Source organism: Bactrocera tryoni, chromosome 1 (genome assembly GCF_016617805.1).
Source record: "Bactrocera tryoni isolate S06 chromosome 1, CSIRO_BtryS06_freeze2, whole genome shotgun sequence".
NCBI lineage: Eukaryota > Metazoa > Arthropoda > Insecta > Diptera > Tephritidae > Bactrocera > Bactrocera tryoni.
In genome coordinates, this window is record NC_052499.1 from 39,224,678 (window position 1) to 39,243,414 (window position 18,737).

The window sequence follows — 18,737 nt, forward strand, 5'->3', positions numbered from 1 at the left end:
GACACATTACTGCTGCAGCGCTCGTGGATGCAATATCATCATCTTTGAAAAAATTAGATATTATTTTATATAATACTGTTTTCAAAGAAAATTTCAAAGCTCCCTGAAAAGCACCGCAGGCGAAAATTTGTAATAAAAAATCGCACGATTTTTTATTACAAATTTTCGTTATATAGACGTAATATATTGCCCACGTATTATATTTACCTGATTGGTTATATGATATCATTATAAAGTTATTTTATTTAATTAGATTAAAAATTTCCAATTGCGAAAACACGTTTTAAATAAGGCACGCGAATATAGTATAATAAAAATTTGAATTCCATTGAAATCAAAATACCGTTAATGCAGAAGTAACCCAACCAATATTTTTTCCATAATACTAACGAATTACTCCATTATTAAAATATATAGCATAACCTTAATTGAGCGTGGCCCTAAGGATACACCCCACCACCCCACCCCACCCCTTTTCACATATGTTTATACTTACAACCATCGATCCGAAACGAGTCCTATGTAAAGTAACCCAAATGTATATAAGACCTACCATTTTGATTCGTTGGGTTATTACTGTCTTCCCTTTGTGCTTATTTTCTTCGTCGTTTGACAGTTCATATTCAGTAATTTTGCTTACATTTCAAGGAACAGTATAACACGTAATTGAAAGCTGTTTTATTTATTAAATTGTACATAAAATTGCAACTTAAACATCATAATTTATCATTAATTCAATTAAATATATTTCAAAAAATGTATGTGTGTTAAATTGGTTAAATTTTTTGCAAGCAGTGCAACAAAAACTTCAAAAGAAGAGAGCCATTGTTTGAGCAAATGTGAAAATGTGCGTTTTTTGCTTACTTATATCTAAAAAACAAATTAACATTTAACAATAAATTTACATTTAAACCAAAGTTTAATTCATTCTCTATCCGTGCTATATAAATTTAAAAAAATCCGTGCACGCATTTAAGAGGAATAAGCAGTGAAAATGATATACTAAAGTAAACCCAACCCATTAACTTATTCATGGACAAACTCGAAAGTTCAATTTTACCAGAGAACGTAAGTATATTATAGAGAAGGTTCACGATGTCGAGAATTTAGGGATATTTGGATTTTGGGATATTTACTGTTTTGGATGGGTGCATTTCACCACAGAAAATTATTAGCGCATTTCACCATTTAACATCAGGGGCACGACAATAACAGAACTGAGTAGTTGTTAGAGCCAATGGGAAAAAATATGTTAATTTCAATGTTTAGAAATGTACGCTTACAGATTCCCTTTTTTACTTTGCGCAAACGATGCTGCATATAATTTATAGATCGGTATACATATGTATGTACATATATTTGTTATGAAAGCACATAAGTGTGTACATAAGTATGTATATATTTTAAGATTGAACTATTTTATGATGAATTGCATAAAATCTTTGCAAATATATAATTCAATAAGATTTGTATTACTATTTTTTTTTTTTTTTTTTTTTTGAAGAGATGTGGGGGGGAAATCTTCTAAAGACACCCTGGCGGGTAGTGTCGGATTCGCTTGATGCGCCTACCGACTAAAACCCGCCCACACTGGTTGCCAACCATATGGTTATGAACCTAGAAGATAAATTGCGGGAGAAGGAGGAAGATTCAGTTGCGAGCGGTGGTGGCCCTCAAAAGAATCTGACTCTAATAAGCGAAGCTCGAGGTTTTGGTTAGATGGGAGCGGAAGGATTTGTCAGGATACATGGCCTTCTGAAAAGGTCGGTTTTCTTGCAGCTGAGAGTGGCAAGACAGTTGATGCTGGGGTTTGCGTGGGATGCAACTGACGCTCGGAGATTTGCAGCGTAAGAAATAGCTGCCGATTGAATGGAAGGGAGATTTGTTTCCACTAGGATCTGTTTGTTTCTAACATACCACGAGAAACTAAGGGCTGATCTGAGTAGACGCATGTATGTGGATTGAAGCCTGGACAGTTGTCTGGGTGAGGCAGAGCCCCAAATAGGGATGGCGTAGGAGCAGATGCTTCTAATGATGGCATTAAAAGCTCGCTTTTTGGTGCTTTGTGAAACCTTTTTATTGGTGAAAAAGGGTTTTAATGCGCCGAAGGCGCCATTGGCTTTACCTCGAACTGCTGTGATTTGTTTCGTCCAGGTTAGCCGCCTGTCGAAGACAACACCGAGGTATTTCGCGGAAGGGCTCCATTTGATGGGGAACCTATTTACCAAGATTTTTGGTGGAATGCGTTTCCTCCGTGAAAAGAATATTGCCTCTGATTTGGTTGTGTTGATGTCGAATCTCCACAACCAGTACCAGTCGAGGACAGTGGGGATGAATTTATTGAGGGCGGATGTGCTGAAGTTAATTGTACGGGAGGCGTACAAGAAGGCGACATCATCCGCATATTGTGCTGTGAGGATTTTCTCCTCGGTTGGGATGTCGTAACAATAAATGTTGAACAGCACTGGGGAGAGTTTGGACCCCTAAGGGAACTCCCGCCGTGATCAGGTGAGCTTCGGAGAGCTCACCATTCACCTGCTGCAGTGATTTGCCGGTCAGACAGAAGGATTTAACTAAGCCAATGAGGTATTGTGGGAAATTTAGTTTTATAAGCTTGTAAATAAGCCCATCATGCCAGACCCGATCGAATGCTTGTTTACAGTCAAGCAGGAGCATAGGGATGTGTCTTCCTTTGTTGAGGTTGTTAGCGACAAATTCGGAGACCCGCAGAAGTTGGTGTGCGGTGCCGTGTTGCTTTCGAAACCCATGTTGGAAGTCGGGAAGAATTTTCCTTTCCGAAACAAATTTCTCCAGTCGGGAAAGAATTATGCTTTCGGCTTGCTGAGGGTGCAGAGTAGGCTGATGGGGCGATGGTTTGCCGGATCGCTTAGAGGTTTTCCCTGTTTGGGAAGAAAGACGACTGTGGTGGCTTTCCAGGCCGGAGGAAAATATTGGAAGCGCATCATCGCGTTTATGATGTTGTTTAGGGCAACAAGGTGTTTCCGCGGTAAGATTTTCAAGACGCCGTTACCGATACTGTCGTGGCCTGGAGCATTCCGGTTTTTGAGGGAGCGTATAGCCTCGGAGACTTCTTTGGGGGAGGTGGGCTGAAACTCGACCGTTTGGAAGGTTGTGCTCCGGACAGTTGCTGACACTTCTTCGTGAAAGGAAGAGAATTTTTGGAGGCTTGGAAAGGGGGAGCATTGGTTTTTAGGGATTGAGCAAAGACGTTGGCTTTGTCCTCTTGTGGATAAGAGATCCCGTCTTTAATTAGGGCGGGGAGGTGAAGTTTACGATTTCTTAAGGATCTGATAACCTTCCAGCAACTTTTAGGGTGCTGTTGGGCTTCAGCGATGTAGGAGTTGAAGTCTTCAGAACTTCTTTGGAGGAGGAGAACCTTTAATTCCCTTTGAGTGGAATTCAAAGTTTGGCGTAGCGGGGGGAGTCTGTGCTTTTGCCAGAGTTTGCGAATTTTGTTTTTCCTGGCGATGAGTGCTCGGATACGTAGGGGAAGATTATTTGGGTTTGTGGTAGCTTCTTTTGAGGAGGTGGCTGAGATTATTGAGCTTTGGATTTCCTCCGTTAGACTTGCGACCGCCTTATCAAGATCAGCTATTGAGTTGATTTGGGTGCAAGTGAAAGCGGAAGTTTCCAACAAGAATTTCAGGTGGATGAAATGAAAGTAGAGGGCGATTCGCGAGCTCCAGGTAGACCGGGGAGTGGTCTGAACTGAGCTCCGGGAGAGTCCAGGGATCTCTGTTGAGGGTCACGTTTTTTGTGAGGAATAAGTCCAGGGTGCTTGCGTGGAACCTGGGATTTGTAGGGTGGTAGGTCGGTTCGGAGGGAGCTTCGATGTTGAAGTTGTGTTGGAGAGACATTCTCCAAAGGGTTAATCCATTAGTATTATTCGTAGAACGATTCCAAATCCTATATTTAGAATTGAAATCGCCTGCGATAATGGTAGGGGTGGAGGAGTTGAAGAGGGATGAAATGTTGAGAGGGCTTTTGTCAGGAGGGATATAGAGAGTGATGATCCTGTGCCTGTGTGAATTGAGAAATACATCAATTCCTACAGCCTCGAGTGTTGAGGGGCCAGTGTTGGCAGCTAGGTGGTGGATAGAGTTCTTCACACAGACGGCGACACCGCCCCCTTTGGAATCTGGGCGGTCGTTTCTGTAGATTGTGAAGTTCGGGATATAAAGGGATTTTTTGGAGTTTAAGTGAGTTTCGGTGATGCAAACGACATCAATGGATTTGTCTTCTATTAGCTGGATCAGTTCGATCCTTTTGGAAGTGCAAAGCCCGTTGGCGTTCCAGTTTAGGATTATCAGGCCACGGTTAGTTCCTGAAGACGGTGTACAGGAAGTCCCGAAAAAGCTTCTCTATGTGAGCAATATTTGGGACAGGATTGGGCGTTGTGTTTTTGGTTGCGTTTTTGGCAACCTCTGCGTATAAGCGAGTGGGCCCTTGTGCTCGTGGTTGGGGTTGGGGTTGAGATGGTGGTGTGGTCTGTGCCGCGGGACGGGTAGCTTTTTGTGGGAGAGCCTTGGTAGTCTTTTGGGTCTTTTTTGGAGGTCCGGGTTGGTGTTTTTGGGGGGCTTTAGGGCAACCCCGATAGGTGGCGCGATGAGGGCCCTTGCAGTGAATGCAGGTGGGCTTCGCGTTTTTCTGTTCTTTGAGAGCGCAGGATGCCGTGGCATGGGAGCGACCGCAGAAGGCGCAGGCCCATGGAGCGTGGCAGTAGTTTGCCGTGTGGGCGAAATTCAGACATCGGAGGCATTGCGGTATGACTTTGGATTTCCGCTTTGCCTCTACTCTGACGCTGAGGCCAGCGATTGCTTTCAGGTCAAAAATTGCCTTCGCTGAGGAGTGCGAAGGGTCAAGGTTGACCGTAATCAGGGGCCATATTTTTGTGCCCCTTCGCATGCGGTGAATGCTCTTCACCGCAGCATTTTTCATCCTCAATTCATTGAGGATGGTTTCGTCATCGAGGCATTCGAGGACGCCTCTGATCACGACAATCATTTCCTTGTATTGATGGAGCTGATTTCTGGTATATGGGATTTCGTGCCTTTCCAGGGCAGAAGTGAGCTCCCGAAATCCGTCAACGGTTTCGGGGTAGACGATGATGGCTTCAGTTACCACTTTAGCCGATCTGATATTTGTATTACTACCTAAATATGCATTTTATATAGGTTTGGTACGACATACATATGTATGTATATTTATATACTTAAATAAATATTTGCTTTGGTCATTAAACTTTTCGATATCATGTTAAAAGACCAAGCGGTCGCACATTTGTCCATATATAAATATGTGTGCATGTAAACAAATATGACAGACCATACGCATAATGTTTGTAAATTTGTCTACATGCAATATAGTATGTAAAGATGTACACTCAATGCTTAATGCGAAATCTACGTTGACGCGGACAACCAATGGCGAAGCTCATATTTTTTGCTTTCATGTCAAAGAGTCAATGTGTCAAAAGAATGACGCGATTACAAAGCTTCACAACATTGTGTTGTTGGTAGAAAATCCGAGCTGTGCCGAAAACACAAACGAACGATCGCCAATTGCCACTGCTTCCCTTGCCGCTGTACCAGCTTCGCTTACAAACCAACGTAGATATGTATGTTTGTGTGTGAGCTTGCATACATGTCGACTCAGATTTTTGCAAGCCGCGTAACAATATTTTGTACATTCCTTGACAAATACAGTCAATCCCGGTTATATGCCACAATCAAAGATAAAGATTTTTGTGGTTTGTTAAAAAGAAAATTAATATGGCACATAAGCGAGTGCGGATACTTAATCGAGTGGTACTTAAAACAATAATTTCCATGTATATCAAAAAACAACCGTGAGATGCAGTAAGATATGGGCAGTTAAGAGGGATGATTTTCATTTAAGCGGAATACTACTTAACCGGGATTCACCGTACACATAAATCAGAGGAATATTAAATATTTTCTTCGGCACATTTCTTGACTTGAAAATCGACAAATAAACTATGTTGTCAATTTTATTCTATACTTATATTTGCGGGGTTGTCGCTTTTTCCTTCTCATACAAATATCAGAAATTGTTCAATTTATGATTTTTAGCATTTGCCATCGTCGCGAAAAGACGCTTGTTGGCAAAGGCATGCTCGGGGAGATGTAATGGTATTTGTTTTTATGAACGAAGCAAGTGTGCCTGTTGAAAGTGTGCTTGCGTTCATTAATGAAAATATTGTTGTTGTGTGTTCTTCTACAAATTTGGGCATCGACTTGGCTGCCATATTGACTTCGTAGTTTTTGCGGGTGATATATCTACATGTGAACGTATGTATAAGTATGTATGTTGTGTATGCATTATTTGTGTGGGAATGTCATGCGCACATATTTACATGTGTACTTATATTTGTATGTTGGTTGGTATACATCATTTGTTCGGCAATGTCGTACACATATGCATGTATGTACATACATACATACATATAGAGCAGTGCGCGCACACTTTTTACTGATAAATGATATTACGATTTGAATTTGAATTGTACTTACATACATACATATGTGCATATGTAATTATCTATGCGCTGATATGTAGATGCGTATGAAAATTAAAAGACATATTATTGTAATATGTAGTATATTAAGTTTTTATAATATTATTATAGTATCTCGCATACATATTCATACATATGTAAGTATATTATATTTACAAACATATTCATATACAGCTATGGACATATAAATAGCACAAAATTATATTTCAACTAAATGTTAAAAATTGTCCATTAAAAATTGCTCGAAATGTCAAATTTTTTGCATCCAACTTTGTCCCGTAATAGCTCTCATATCTGCAGCGGCGAAATATTCCGTTATGTTTTGCTAATTATTTACCGTTATCAATTTTGTGTAAACAACACTAATATTGAATGGACACGTAAATGGCACAAACTAATTTGCATACACAGTTCCCGCGTAAACTTCGATAGAAGCGCATGATATTTACCATAGATGGATATTTTTTTATCAGAAGTATTTTGATTAAATAAGTTATAGAAAATGGGATCAGGAAAGCATACCACAATAGAAGAAAGACGAATCATATGGAAAATGCATGAAGGAGGACATAAAGTGGCCGAAATTGCTAAAAATTTAAATATTTCTCGGAAAAAAGTATACAATTCAATTAATTCATGTGTGAAGAACCCTGATTTATTGATAAAATCACAAATTCGAAAATCAAGGCCTCGAAAAACAGATGCGCGTACGGATGCTGCTATTGTAAGAATGTCTAAAAATGACCCATTCAAGTCATCACGACAGATAGCAGCCGATATCAATCAATCATTGGATACAGAAATATCCTGTAGGCTTGTCAGGAGACGACTGAATGAAGCAAACTTGTTTGGGCGCATTTCTAGGAAAAAGCCACTCCTGTCAAAAAAAAACATTTCTAAACGATTGGCCTTCGCCAGAGCCCATCAAGAAAAAACAATCAATTTTTGGAAAAACATATTGTGGATTGACGAAACGAAGATCAACAGGATAGGGCCAGATGGAAGAGTCTTTGCTCATCGTCCTAAAAGCCAAGAATTTAATCCAAGGTTCACACAGAAGACAATCAAACACGGGGGCGGAAACATTAAGGTTTGGGGTGCATTTTCCTGGCATGGCATAGGGCCACTCGTACGGATAAACGGCAAGATGGATAAGTTTCAATACTTAGACATTTTGAGACATCATATGGAACCATAAATTTATGCAAGACAATGACCCCAAACACTCCTCCAAACTAGTTAAGAATTGGTTTAGTGCGGAGAAAATCGATGTCTTAGATGGGCCAGCGCAGAGCCCCGACTTAAATCCCATTGAAAACTTATGGAATGAAGTCAAGATTAGAGTCGCGAAGAAAAATTATAAAAATCTGGACGATCTTTGGGCTGCCGTTCAAGAAGCTTGGCATGCCACACCTAAGACCAAGTGTGAAAAACTGGTTGAGAGTATGAGTCGCAGGTGTGAAGGAGTCATTAAAAACAAAGGCTATAGCACAAAATATTAGCTACTAAATTGTTTGTCCACAAAAGAACCAGATAAGAACCCGTTTTTAACTCGACTTTTACCCTCTTTTGCAGATTGTGCCATTTATGTGTCCATCTAATTTCACCACTTTTTCTACCTTTTCATAATTTTTGTTGTGTTATTAATGAATTCGAAATTGAGTTTGTGCTATATTTTAGATGTAAGGAATAAACTTTCAGAAATCCGCAAAAACTTGGTTGTTTGAAAGAATATTAAAGATAAGTACTTTAGCATATGAAAGTATACTTAAATGAATGTGCCATTTATATGTCCATAGCTGTATGTACATATGAAATTATAACATATTCTCAAACATAAGAAATATTTTAATAAATAACTCTTAATTGCACATTAACTACAAATATTGTTATTAGAATTATATAAATTAATTATTTATATTATTATATAAATTATGCATATATTCATAGAAATACGCAAAATGATTATCACATCAATTAACATGATGGCATATGAGCATATAAAAATATAGGCAAAAGGCCAACATACATACATACGTCTGTAATAGCAATGCATGTTTCTGAGCACAATTTTCATTAAATGCTCAGCTCTGTTCACGCGCCACTGTTAAGATTTCTCCTTCTTAGCTAAGTAGCTGTGGTGAAATGCACTCATCGCATTTTGTTAGCTTTTGACAGTTTACACGCCTGTCCGTTGTTGGATCTTCTCTATAAATTTACGTTCTCTGATTTTACTAAGAGGGTACCGGAAGAAATATATATTATAACATAATTTGATATTATAGGTTATAATAGTTCGTTTGAACAATAAAAAAAAGCGAGCTGTCAGTTGACAGCTGGCAGATGTGAAACATCGAAATTATTTTATACAAGTAAGGAAGGGCTAAGTTCGGGTGTCACCGAACATTTTATACTCTCGCATGGTAAAGTGATAATCGAGATTTCATAATACGTCATTTACATATTTTTCAAATACCGTAGTTTTTGTAAAGTTTTATTCCGCTATCATCATTGGTTCCTAATGTTTATACTCGTATTATACAGAGAAGGCATCAGATGGAATTCAAAATAGCTTTATATTGGAAGAAGGCGTGGTTGTGAACCGATTTCACCCATATTTCGTACATGTCTGTCAGGGTGTTAAGAAAATATTATATACCGAATTTCATTGAAATCGGTCTAGTAGCTCCTGAGATATGGTTCTTGGTCCATAAGTGGGCGGCGCCACGCTCATTTTCAATTTTTAAAAAAAGCCTGGGTGCAGCTTCCTTCTGCCACTTCTTCCGTAAAATTTAGTGTTTCTGACGTTTTTTGTTAGTCGGTTATCGCACTTTTAGTGATTTTGAACATAACCTTTGTATGGGAGGTGGGCGTGGTTATTATCCGATTTCTTCCATTTTTGAACTGTACATGGAAATGCCTGAAGGAAACGACTCTGTAGACTTTGGTTGACGCATGAAGCTATAGTAGTTTCCGAGATATGTACAAAAACTTAGTGAGGGGGCGGGGCCGCCCACTTTTTCCATTTAATTGCGTCCAAATATGCCCCTCCCTAATGCGATCCTTTGTGTCAATTTTCTTCGAATATCTTTATTTATGGCTTAGTTATGACACTTTATAGGTTTTCGGTTTCCGCCATTTTGTGGGCGTGGCAGTGGGCCGATTTTGCCCATCTTCGAACTTAACCTTCTTATGGAGCCAAGGAATACGTGTACCAAGTTTCATCATGATATCTCAATTTTTACTCAAGTTACAGCTTGCACGGACGGACGGACGGACGGACGGACAGACGGACGGACAGACAGACAGACAGACATCCAGATTTCGACTCTACTCGTCGCCCTGATCACTTTGGTATATATAACCCTATATCTGACTCTTTTAGTTTTAGGACTTACAAACAACCGTTATGTGAACAAAACTATAATACTCTCGTTAGCAACATTGTTGCGAGAGTATAAAAATTAATAGCAGAGAACGTATGTATATTTATAGAGAAGGTTAACGATGTCGAAAATTTAGGGATACTTCAATTTTGGGATATTGACTGTTTTGGATGAGCGTGTTTCACCACTTAACATCAGGAGCAGGAAAATAACAGAACTGAGCAAAATGTTATTTAGTATAAATGAGTTAATTAATGAGTTATGTTGATTTTTTTTAATATTTTTTGTTAACACTGCTATTTCACTGAACAGCACAAATTAGCGCTTTTATTTTATTATTCATTCATACTTAAAAAATATAGAAACAAGTAACAAAAAAGAATTTCTAAATAATGTAAAAATACATAATTTATCACTTCTAAAACATTTTTTATCTAATATTGGACTTTAAAATAGAATTTGTCCATCTAAAACGTACAGGTCATCTGCACTGCTATTTCAATGAACACAGCTGTATGTACTAACTATTTAACACTCAAATCACATGATAAGAACAATATTCGATCAAAAAGTTATAAAAAAACCTAATTTTTAATTAATGTCTGATATATTTACGGTTTTATCTACCAAAAAATTTTTTTAGTTTACATACAGTAATTAAATTAAAATAAAATTGAAAAATTATGCTGTTCAAGAAAATAGTAGTGGCTTTTAAAAAAGGCGAAAAATCTAAGAATATGAAAGAAACAGTAAATATTTCATATTTAATATGTTTTCTAAGGTCTAATATTTTGTTGTAAGTCCGTTATTGTTTATAACGGCTAGGCATCGACGTAGGATGGAATTAATAAGCTCCCTACAAAGAGACTTGAGCCCATACCTCCTTAAACACTTGCCAAAGCTCTGTGCTTCTTAATGGTTTTGCTGTTGCTACGCTTCTCTTGACATCGCCCCATAAGTTTTCGATCGGGTTTAGGTCCGGAGATTGTGCTGGCTATGGTATCACGTAGATGTTTTCAGATGCAAACCACTGATTAGCTAGTTTGCTCGTATGTTTAGGATCATTATCCTGCTGAAATGTCCATTTTAAGGACATTTTCCAACTAGCATACGGTAGCATTACATCTTTCAATGTATTAATGCACACTGCTTGGTCAATAATGCCAGTGATAAAAGAGATTGGACCATCGCCGGCATTCGAGAAACAAGCCCACACCATAGTATTTAGCTCAACATACTTTACTGTCTTTGTGGTGTACCTTGGGTGGTATTCTGTGTTTGGGAGGCAACGAACGCCCTGCCTGGAGCCTATACCACCACACAAATCAATTTTGATCTCATCCGTAAATACAATATTGTGCCACTCTTCGGCGGGCCGATACACATGGTCTTTCGAAACTTTTTATTCTTGCAAATGACGTGCTTCTTCGTCAAAAGGGGTACTTTTCTCGGACTCCTTGCATGTAAATTAGCTTCTATTAGCCTTCGGCTAACTGTGACAGCACTGACCATTAGATTCAATTTATTTTTAATTATTTTTGACTATTCCCGTCTATTCCCGTCAAGCACTACTATTTTAATGAACAAGAGACTTTTGGTGCAAATATTGAAATATACCATAAAGAAAGCAACGTAAAATAAAAATAACGGCACTTTGGTGTTTTTTTTTAACAATATTCTGTTCTACGAAAGTATTGTAGAAATGTTCAATTTGCAAGATAGAACATGTCAGAAATAGGATTAGAGTGTTATGTGCTGTCGCACTACTATTTTCATGAACACAACTGTAAATATTTTTATACATACATATGTACATATTTATTTGCAGACCTTTAAAAGATTTGATAACATGTTAAAAGGCCAAGCGGTCGCAAATATTCACTTATGTACTTATGTAATTATGTGAGCATGTAACAAATTTGCAAGAACCGTACGCATAATGTTTGTAAATTTGTCTACTCACAACTTTTTATGTAAATAAGTATATACACCCATTGTTTCATACAAAAACTCCGTTGTCACGGACAACCAATGGCCGAAGCTCACGTTTTGTCAAAGAGTCAAGTGCGGAACACAATGACAGCGACAGACTGCAGCAGCACGACAGTGAACTGAAAATGGCCGGCATGTACACAAGACAACACAGCTGTCCATTTTGCATGTACACAATTTCGTTGTGGCCATACTAATACCTTTCACTTCAATGAAATTTTAGTATTTTGTTCAAATGAAATTTTTTATGCAAAAAATAAGTAAATAGGTAAATATTTCTGTTTTAAATTATCAATTGTTATTACAAATGATATAATAGAGCTATAATAGAGCTATTTTATGCTTTTATTTGTAAAATAACTTCAAGTTTGTTAGAGCTGTGAATAATTTTACATTTTACATATAGTGGCATCACCACTCTACCTCATCTTTCTATCTTCCATTCTACTGTCAACTCTACTGCCGTTGGCAAATATAGGAGGATATTGAAGTTACGAGAAACACAACTGTCGGCCTGCAGTCGTGTAGTCGAGCAGCTGTCAAAATAACAGTGTCCATAAGAACGTGCGTATTTTAATATTTGACAGATGTCGTTTGCAGTCTGTCGCGCCACTTCAATGTGTCCAAAGACTGACGCGACGACAAAGCGTCACAACATTGTGTTGTTGGTAGAAAATCCGAACTGAGCCGAAAACACAAACGAACGATCGCCAATTGCCACTGCTTCCCTTGCCGCTGTAACAGCTTCTCCGACAAACCAGCGTAAATATGTATGTATGGTTGTGTATGAGCTTGCATACATATCGACACAGATTTTTGCAAGCCGCGTAGAGATATACATATACATACATGTATATATAAGTAGTATCAAAATAACATAGAGTTTGAATCCAATATCCAAACAATATATATGTATGTAAACAAACCTAAACAAATAGTATAATCTGTACCTTAACAAAGTATCAACTAGTAATAAGCAAACATACTAGTTAGTACACATTTCGGTGCACGTTTACGTATCTTTACGTTTTATATTTCAGCGTCAAGCAACGTAAATATTTACAATATGTACATAAGTATATCATTAACAACTCTTAACATAAAATAAATTACCATATTATTATTATATATGTACATACATAAGTATGTATGTAGTTCTAGGGTTCGTTTTTAAATATAGTCGGTATACTTCTAAAAAAAAATATTTGTTAAATATCCTTTGGTCTAACCTTTTTATGCGGTAGCAATCTCAGTATTTCAGCATTTAGCGATGCAAATACATACATATGTACAATATTTTATTTACAACTCTTTACATAGAAAAATTACTATATTATTATATGGTTTTAAGTTTAGATTTTAAATACAGTGGTACTCCAATATAACGAATGATATAATGTTGGGACCGTTCGTTAAACTGAAATATACGTTATATCGGAAACGAAAATTAAATTAATATTGGTACATATGTATACGTTTAAAAATAACTATTTATTCATGAATTCATAAGCATTGGTTGAAATAAATACATATACAATGGAAAATGCATACAATAAAATTAATAAAATTTGAATTTTATAACAAAAATATGAGCATTATTCAACTCGATGGCATCAGTATGCTTTATTGGCGCGCAAAACCACAAATGAAAATAAAATAAATATTACATTGTTTATATAGGAATGCTTAAGGGGGGGTAAGGTTTGTTTCGTCGAAAAAAGACCTTTTTTCGTGAATTTTTTAGAAAAAATTATTGCTGTAGGTTTATTTTACTTATTATTATATGAAAGTACAACATTTGAAGGATACTCAAAAAAAGTTTTATCGAAAAATAGCGAGGAATAACGGATTTTCGTCGATCTCTGCAGACACCTCGAAAAAAAGTTGTTGTGCGGTGACCAGCCTACAGCATCACTGGATCATCTGAAATCAAAAAATTAAAATGCTTTCTTTAGTTTATTAGTTTATCTTTCAATTGACGTCGAGTTTTTTTTAATTTTTCAATTTTTCAATTTTTGGTACCATTTTCAAGCCATAATGACGATTTTAGACGAAAAAATCGACCTATTTGTTATTGTAAAATTCTTAGAAATTATAATTTTTGGAAAAACTCGATGTCATTCGAGAGCTATGTATGTGTAGAATATTTGTACAATACTTCAAAACGGTCGATGTGGTAGTTTTTTCTGTAGGCTGGTCACCGGCTTTAAAAATGACATATTTGGGAAAATCGATTCAAAGTTTTGTATACTCAGCGCAGGTAGTCAAAGGTACCGTTATTCAACCTGCTGTAACTTCGTTAAATTAATTTTGTATATCGAGAATATGTAATTAAAATATTGCAAATTTTCAACTTTAAACGCGAATATCTCGAAAACTATAAGCTTCCTGCGGCTATAACTATATACATATATCCTTGATCAGGATAATTCCTCTATCCGACCATCCTTTTATCCTTGAAATCCTTGGGACGGTATACTAAATTCTTCCCAAATTTTTATTGATATTTTGTATTATGGATTTGCACAGCTTTGGCTTTTTGAAATGGAGACAAACCACTCTATATAAAGCCTTTTCCATCCCAATATATTCGCCTTTCTTTAACGATTGTCGTCTCAATGTGCCAGCATGTACCTTTAACACTTCTATCACTTTTCTTTGAAATTTTTAAAATTGTAAAACACTCGATTTTGGAATACCATATTTCAAAGAGATTTTTTCACATTTTCCTCTTCTTATTGTCATCAATTATTTTTAATTTGTCACCCCAAAGCCGTTTTCGAATTGAAGGCATTTTTAAATTGTTTGATAACTTTCACAACTGATATTTCGCGCAATGAAGCGTGCATAAAAAAATAAATAGAATTCTTTAAAAAATAGCTCAATAATAACAAGAACTAACGGGTATTTAACTGCCTGCATTGTTTTTTGTTGTAATACAACCAAAACCAAATACAAACGCCATACATTCGTAATATCGAGTTCATCCAATGTTCAGCTTTCGTTATATAGAGTCATCAATGTATTGAAAAACAGCGTTCGTTATATTGAACATTCGTTATATCGGCGTTCGTTATACTGGAGCACTACTGTATGTAGACTTCTTGAATAAAGTATTTGGTTAATTTGCCATATCTTTACAGTATATGTAGATATATTTTTTTCCTAATAAGTAGTTTAAAATTAGCTTAGACAACACTGTTCCGCCATACACAATAGCAATATTGGCAACATACTATTTAAATATGTATTTTGAAACGGGCAGACGAATGAATTTTTGTTATTTATTATTACTTTATATACACTCTACTCATTGATTTTAATTCAGGTTTTTGCAGTTTTATCAGGAGAAAATTTATAAATTTGTCTCCAGTTTCGTTAGCAGTTTAAGCATTTTCTGGATCCCGTTATTTGGCACAGTTGCTTATTTGCACCCAACATTTTTCTGTGGTGAACATTTATTAATTTACCACAGTAAAAAGAGGAATAAATACAAAATTTAATTATTCTTATATTTGCTAATAACACTCGTGCATTTAAGAATATGTATCAATATAGAATGATTTTATTCTGAAAAAATATTAAAGTTTTACCTATAATCAATATTTTTGGGACAACTTTCCCAAAAGTTTTAAGAAAATAACACAATGCAACCATTTTCCCATCAAGAGTCGGCCATCTTGGATGCCAATAGAAACACAACCCCAGACTCCCCTTGACAGTTCTCCATGGGTACCTCTCAGCTGTTGCTTTGTTTACATTCAATCAGCTGATACTTTCCTTACTCCTCCTCTACGATGGTCTTGACATTCATCATATACTTACCGTTATTTTTCGTAACAGTAAAGTGTGTTTTATGTGAATTACCCACTTAATGTGTGTTTAGAGTTTTGTCGTGGTGTTATTTATAAGAAAACTATTTACATTAATTATACAGTTTTTTTTTTGCAAAAGCAAAATAGTGTATTTTGTGTTTTGGAGGTTAATTGTCGTGTTATTTATTTAAAAGAAGATTCCACCAGTAAAGCGTCACAATATCGGTCGGCGTACGCGTAGTGCAAGTCGAGTGCATAATCTTCGGAACAATGAGACCGATGAACAGCGTAGGCAGCGTTTGTAGGCAAACAGAGTGCGAATTTCAGAAGTGAGATCTACAACAACTACGGAGGAACCTATACCATCAACTTCAGGCAGGAGGCTACAAAGCAGACGATCAACCGGTACAATTAATTATGAACGTTTGGTATGAACCAACAGTCGATTATGCCGACGATGAATCAGTCAATATTGGGACAATGACTTCTATTTGTCAATATTGCAATGCATTAAAGTTTCCACTAGAACCGTCAGGATTATGTTGTGCGAATGGAAAGGTCAAATTACCACAACTAGCAACACCACCGGAACCACTGAATTTATTACTTTTAGAACACGAACCTCTATCAAAGCATTTCTTGCAGAATATTCAAAAGTATAACAGTGTGTTTCAAATGACATGATTTGGTGCAAACATAATTGAGGAACGGGGATTTAATCCAACTTTTAAGGTATTTTTTTTCTGTCACACACATCACATACAAACCTACATAACCATAGATGAGCAAAATCTATTGAGGCTAAAACATACAATTTAAAAGATTTATTTCATTTGCAGTGTACCTACATATGTATGTATATGTAGATATGTATGTAGAATAATGCTGTGAGTTTGAGTCACATCTTGCAAGTTAAATTTGATCTTCTTTCCGTTATCCAAACAACCTATAAGTTGGCATACTCGTATGTATGAAAGTCAGGTGACAAGGTGTAGAAGATAACGGCAGAACAATAACGTTGCAAGTAAAAAATAAGGATGTGGTAGTTAACAACAGATGGATTGTTCCGTATTCACAGCTGCTCTCCAAAACCTTTAAAGCGCATTGCAATGTTGAGTACTGCAATTCGGTGAAGTCGATAAAATATGTTTGCAAGTACATACGTCACCAAAGAAAACGACATGGCTGTGTTTGGTAATGCAGCTTCTAATAACGATGAAGTTTCACAATATCAAATGGGAAGATATATTATAGTAGCAATGAAGCGATTTGGAGAATCTTTTCTTTTTCTATACACGAACGTCATCCCACCGTAGTCCATTTAGCTGTTTACCTGGAAAATGGACAAAGAGTTTATTTCATAACAGAAAACGCAGCGCAAAGAGCTTAGAGACCACCTGCGACAACGTTCACAAGTTTCTTCGAGACATGCGCAATTTATCCATTTGCAAAAACAGTGCTCTACTCGGAAATGCCAAAATAGTTTACATGGAATGCATCATCCAAAAAGTTTCAACGTAGGAAACAAGGACAGCCTGTACCGGGGTACGCAAATGTATATTCAACCGATGCTTTAGAAATGACGACTTTTTTTTACCTGCGTTTGTTATAAGTTAATATTCGTGGACCAACTTCATTTAAATTTCTACAAACTGTCAATGGTGAATTGTGCACAACATATCGAGAAGCCTTTCAACGTTTACATTTACTGGAGGATGATATTCATTGGGATCATACACTCGCTGATGCTGTTATTTCTTCTACTTCTCATCAAATTCGATCACTTTTTGCTATCATAATTTCAGCATGCTTTCCATCGAGTCCACAAAACTTGTATAACAAATATAAAGACAATATGGCTGAAGACATTTTACATCAAATACGTGTAACAACGGCAAATCCCGATCTTGCAATTTACACGGAAATACACAACAAAGTATTAATAACTTTAGAGGATTTGTGCGTGATGATATCCGGTAAGATGTTGCACGAATTAGGAATGCCTGCGCCTAATCGCCCTATGCACGATGCATTCAATGGTGAATTTGAGCGAGAACGGCAATACGATACAAATGATTTAAGTCAATCCATACAAAATAAAATCTCACTTTTAAATCTGCAACAAAAAACAGCTTACGATACAATAATGAAATCAGTAAATGACGGCAATGGCGAATTCTTTTTCCCCGATGCACCAGATGGAACTGGTAAAACATTCTTAATTTCATTAATTTTTGATACGATTTGGGCACAAAGTCAAATAGTACTGGCAGTAGCATCATCTGGGATAGCCGCTACATTATTAGAAGGTGGACGAACTGCACATTCTGAACTGAAATTGCCATTGAATTTGCAAACAATAGATCAACCGACATGCAATATAACCAAAACATCTGCAATGGCAAAAGTGCTACAAAATAGTAGATTAATAATATGGGATGAGTGTGTATGAGTGTGCTTGCGTGACAATCAAAAACTTTCCGGAGGCGCGATGATTCTACTGACTGGAGATTATCGCCAAACGCGGATCAACAGCTGCTGATGAAATAAATGCTTGCTTGAAAACATCATTTTTGTGGAAATAGAGAAACTTCGGGTATTATGGTATACCTATTCCTTTTTGGGTCATAACTCACAAGATACGCACTCAAAGCTCTCTAAATTTTGTGCATATTATCAGTGAAGTATTGGCTACAAGAATATGGAACAAGAATTGCGTTACAATAAAAAAAAAAAATTATTTATGAGCAAAAATATAAAAAAAGTCAAAAGTTGGCACTTCGAAAAACGTGCGGGTAATTTGGTATACATGGTACGTTTAATATGGTTTACTACACCATATTACCCTACCAATATTACGGCTATATATAAACCAAAAAGATAGTTATCTAGTAAAACAAATGATTAGTTATAGTGAACTTTTTATTAAAAAATTTAAATAAAATTAACAATATAGCCTCCTTGGCACCGAATTTATGTCAAAAA

General features: G+C 36.6%; 1 protein-coding gene across 1 annotated transcript; it reads left to right on the forward strand.

The window, feature by feature from the left end:
• The first annotated feature begins 17,607 nt into the window (after positions 1–17,607).
• On the forward strand, positions 17,608–18,204 carry LOC120766935. Its single transcript, XM_040092685.1, has one exon. The coding sequence runs from the start codon at positions 17,608–17,610 to the stop codon at positions 18,202–18,204; it is 597 nt and encodes a 198-aa protein (XP_039948619.1).
• Positions 18,205–18,737: the final 533 nt, after the last annotated feature.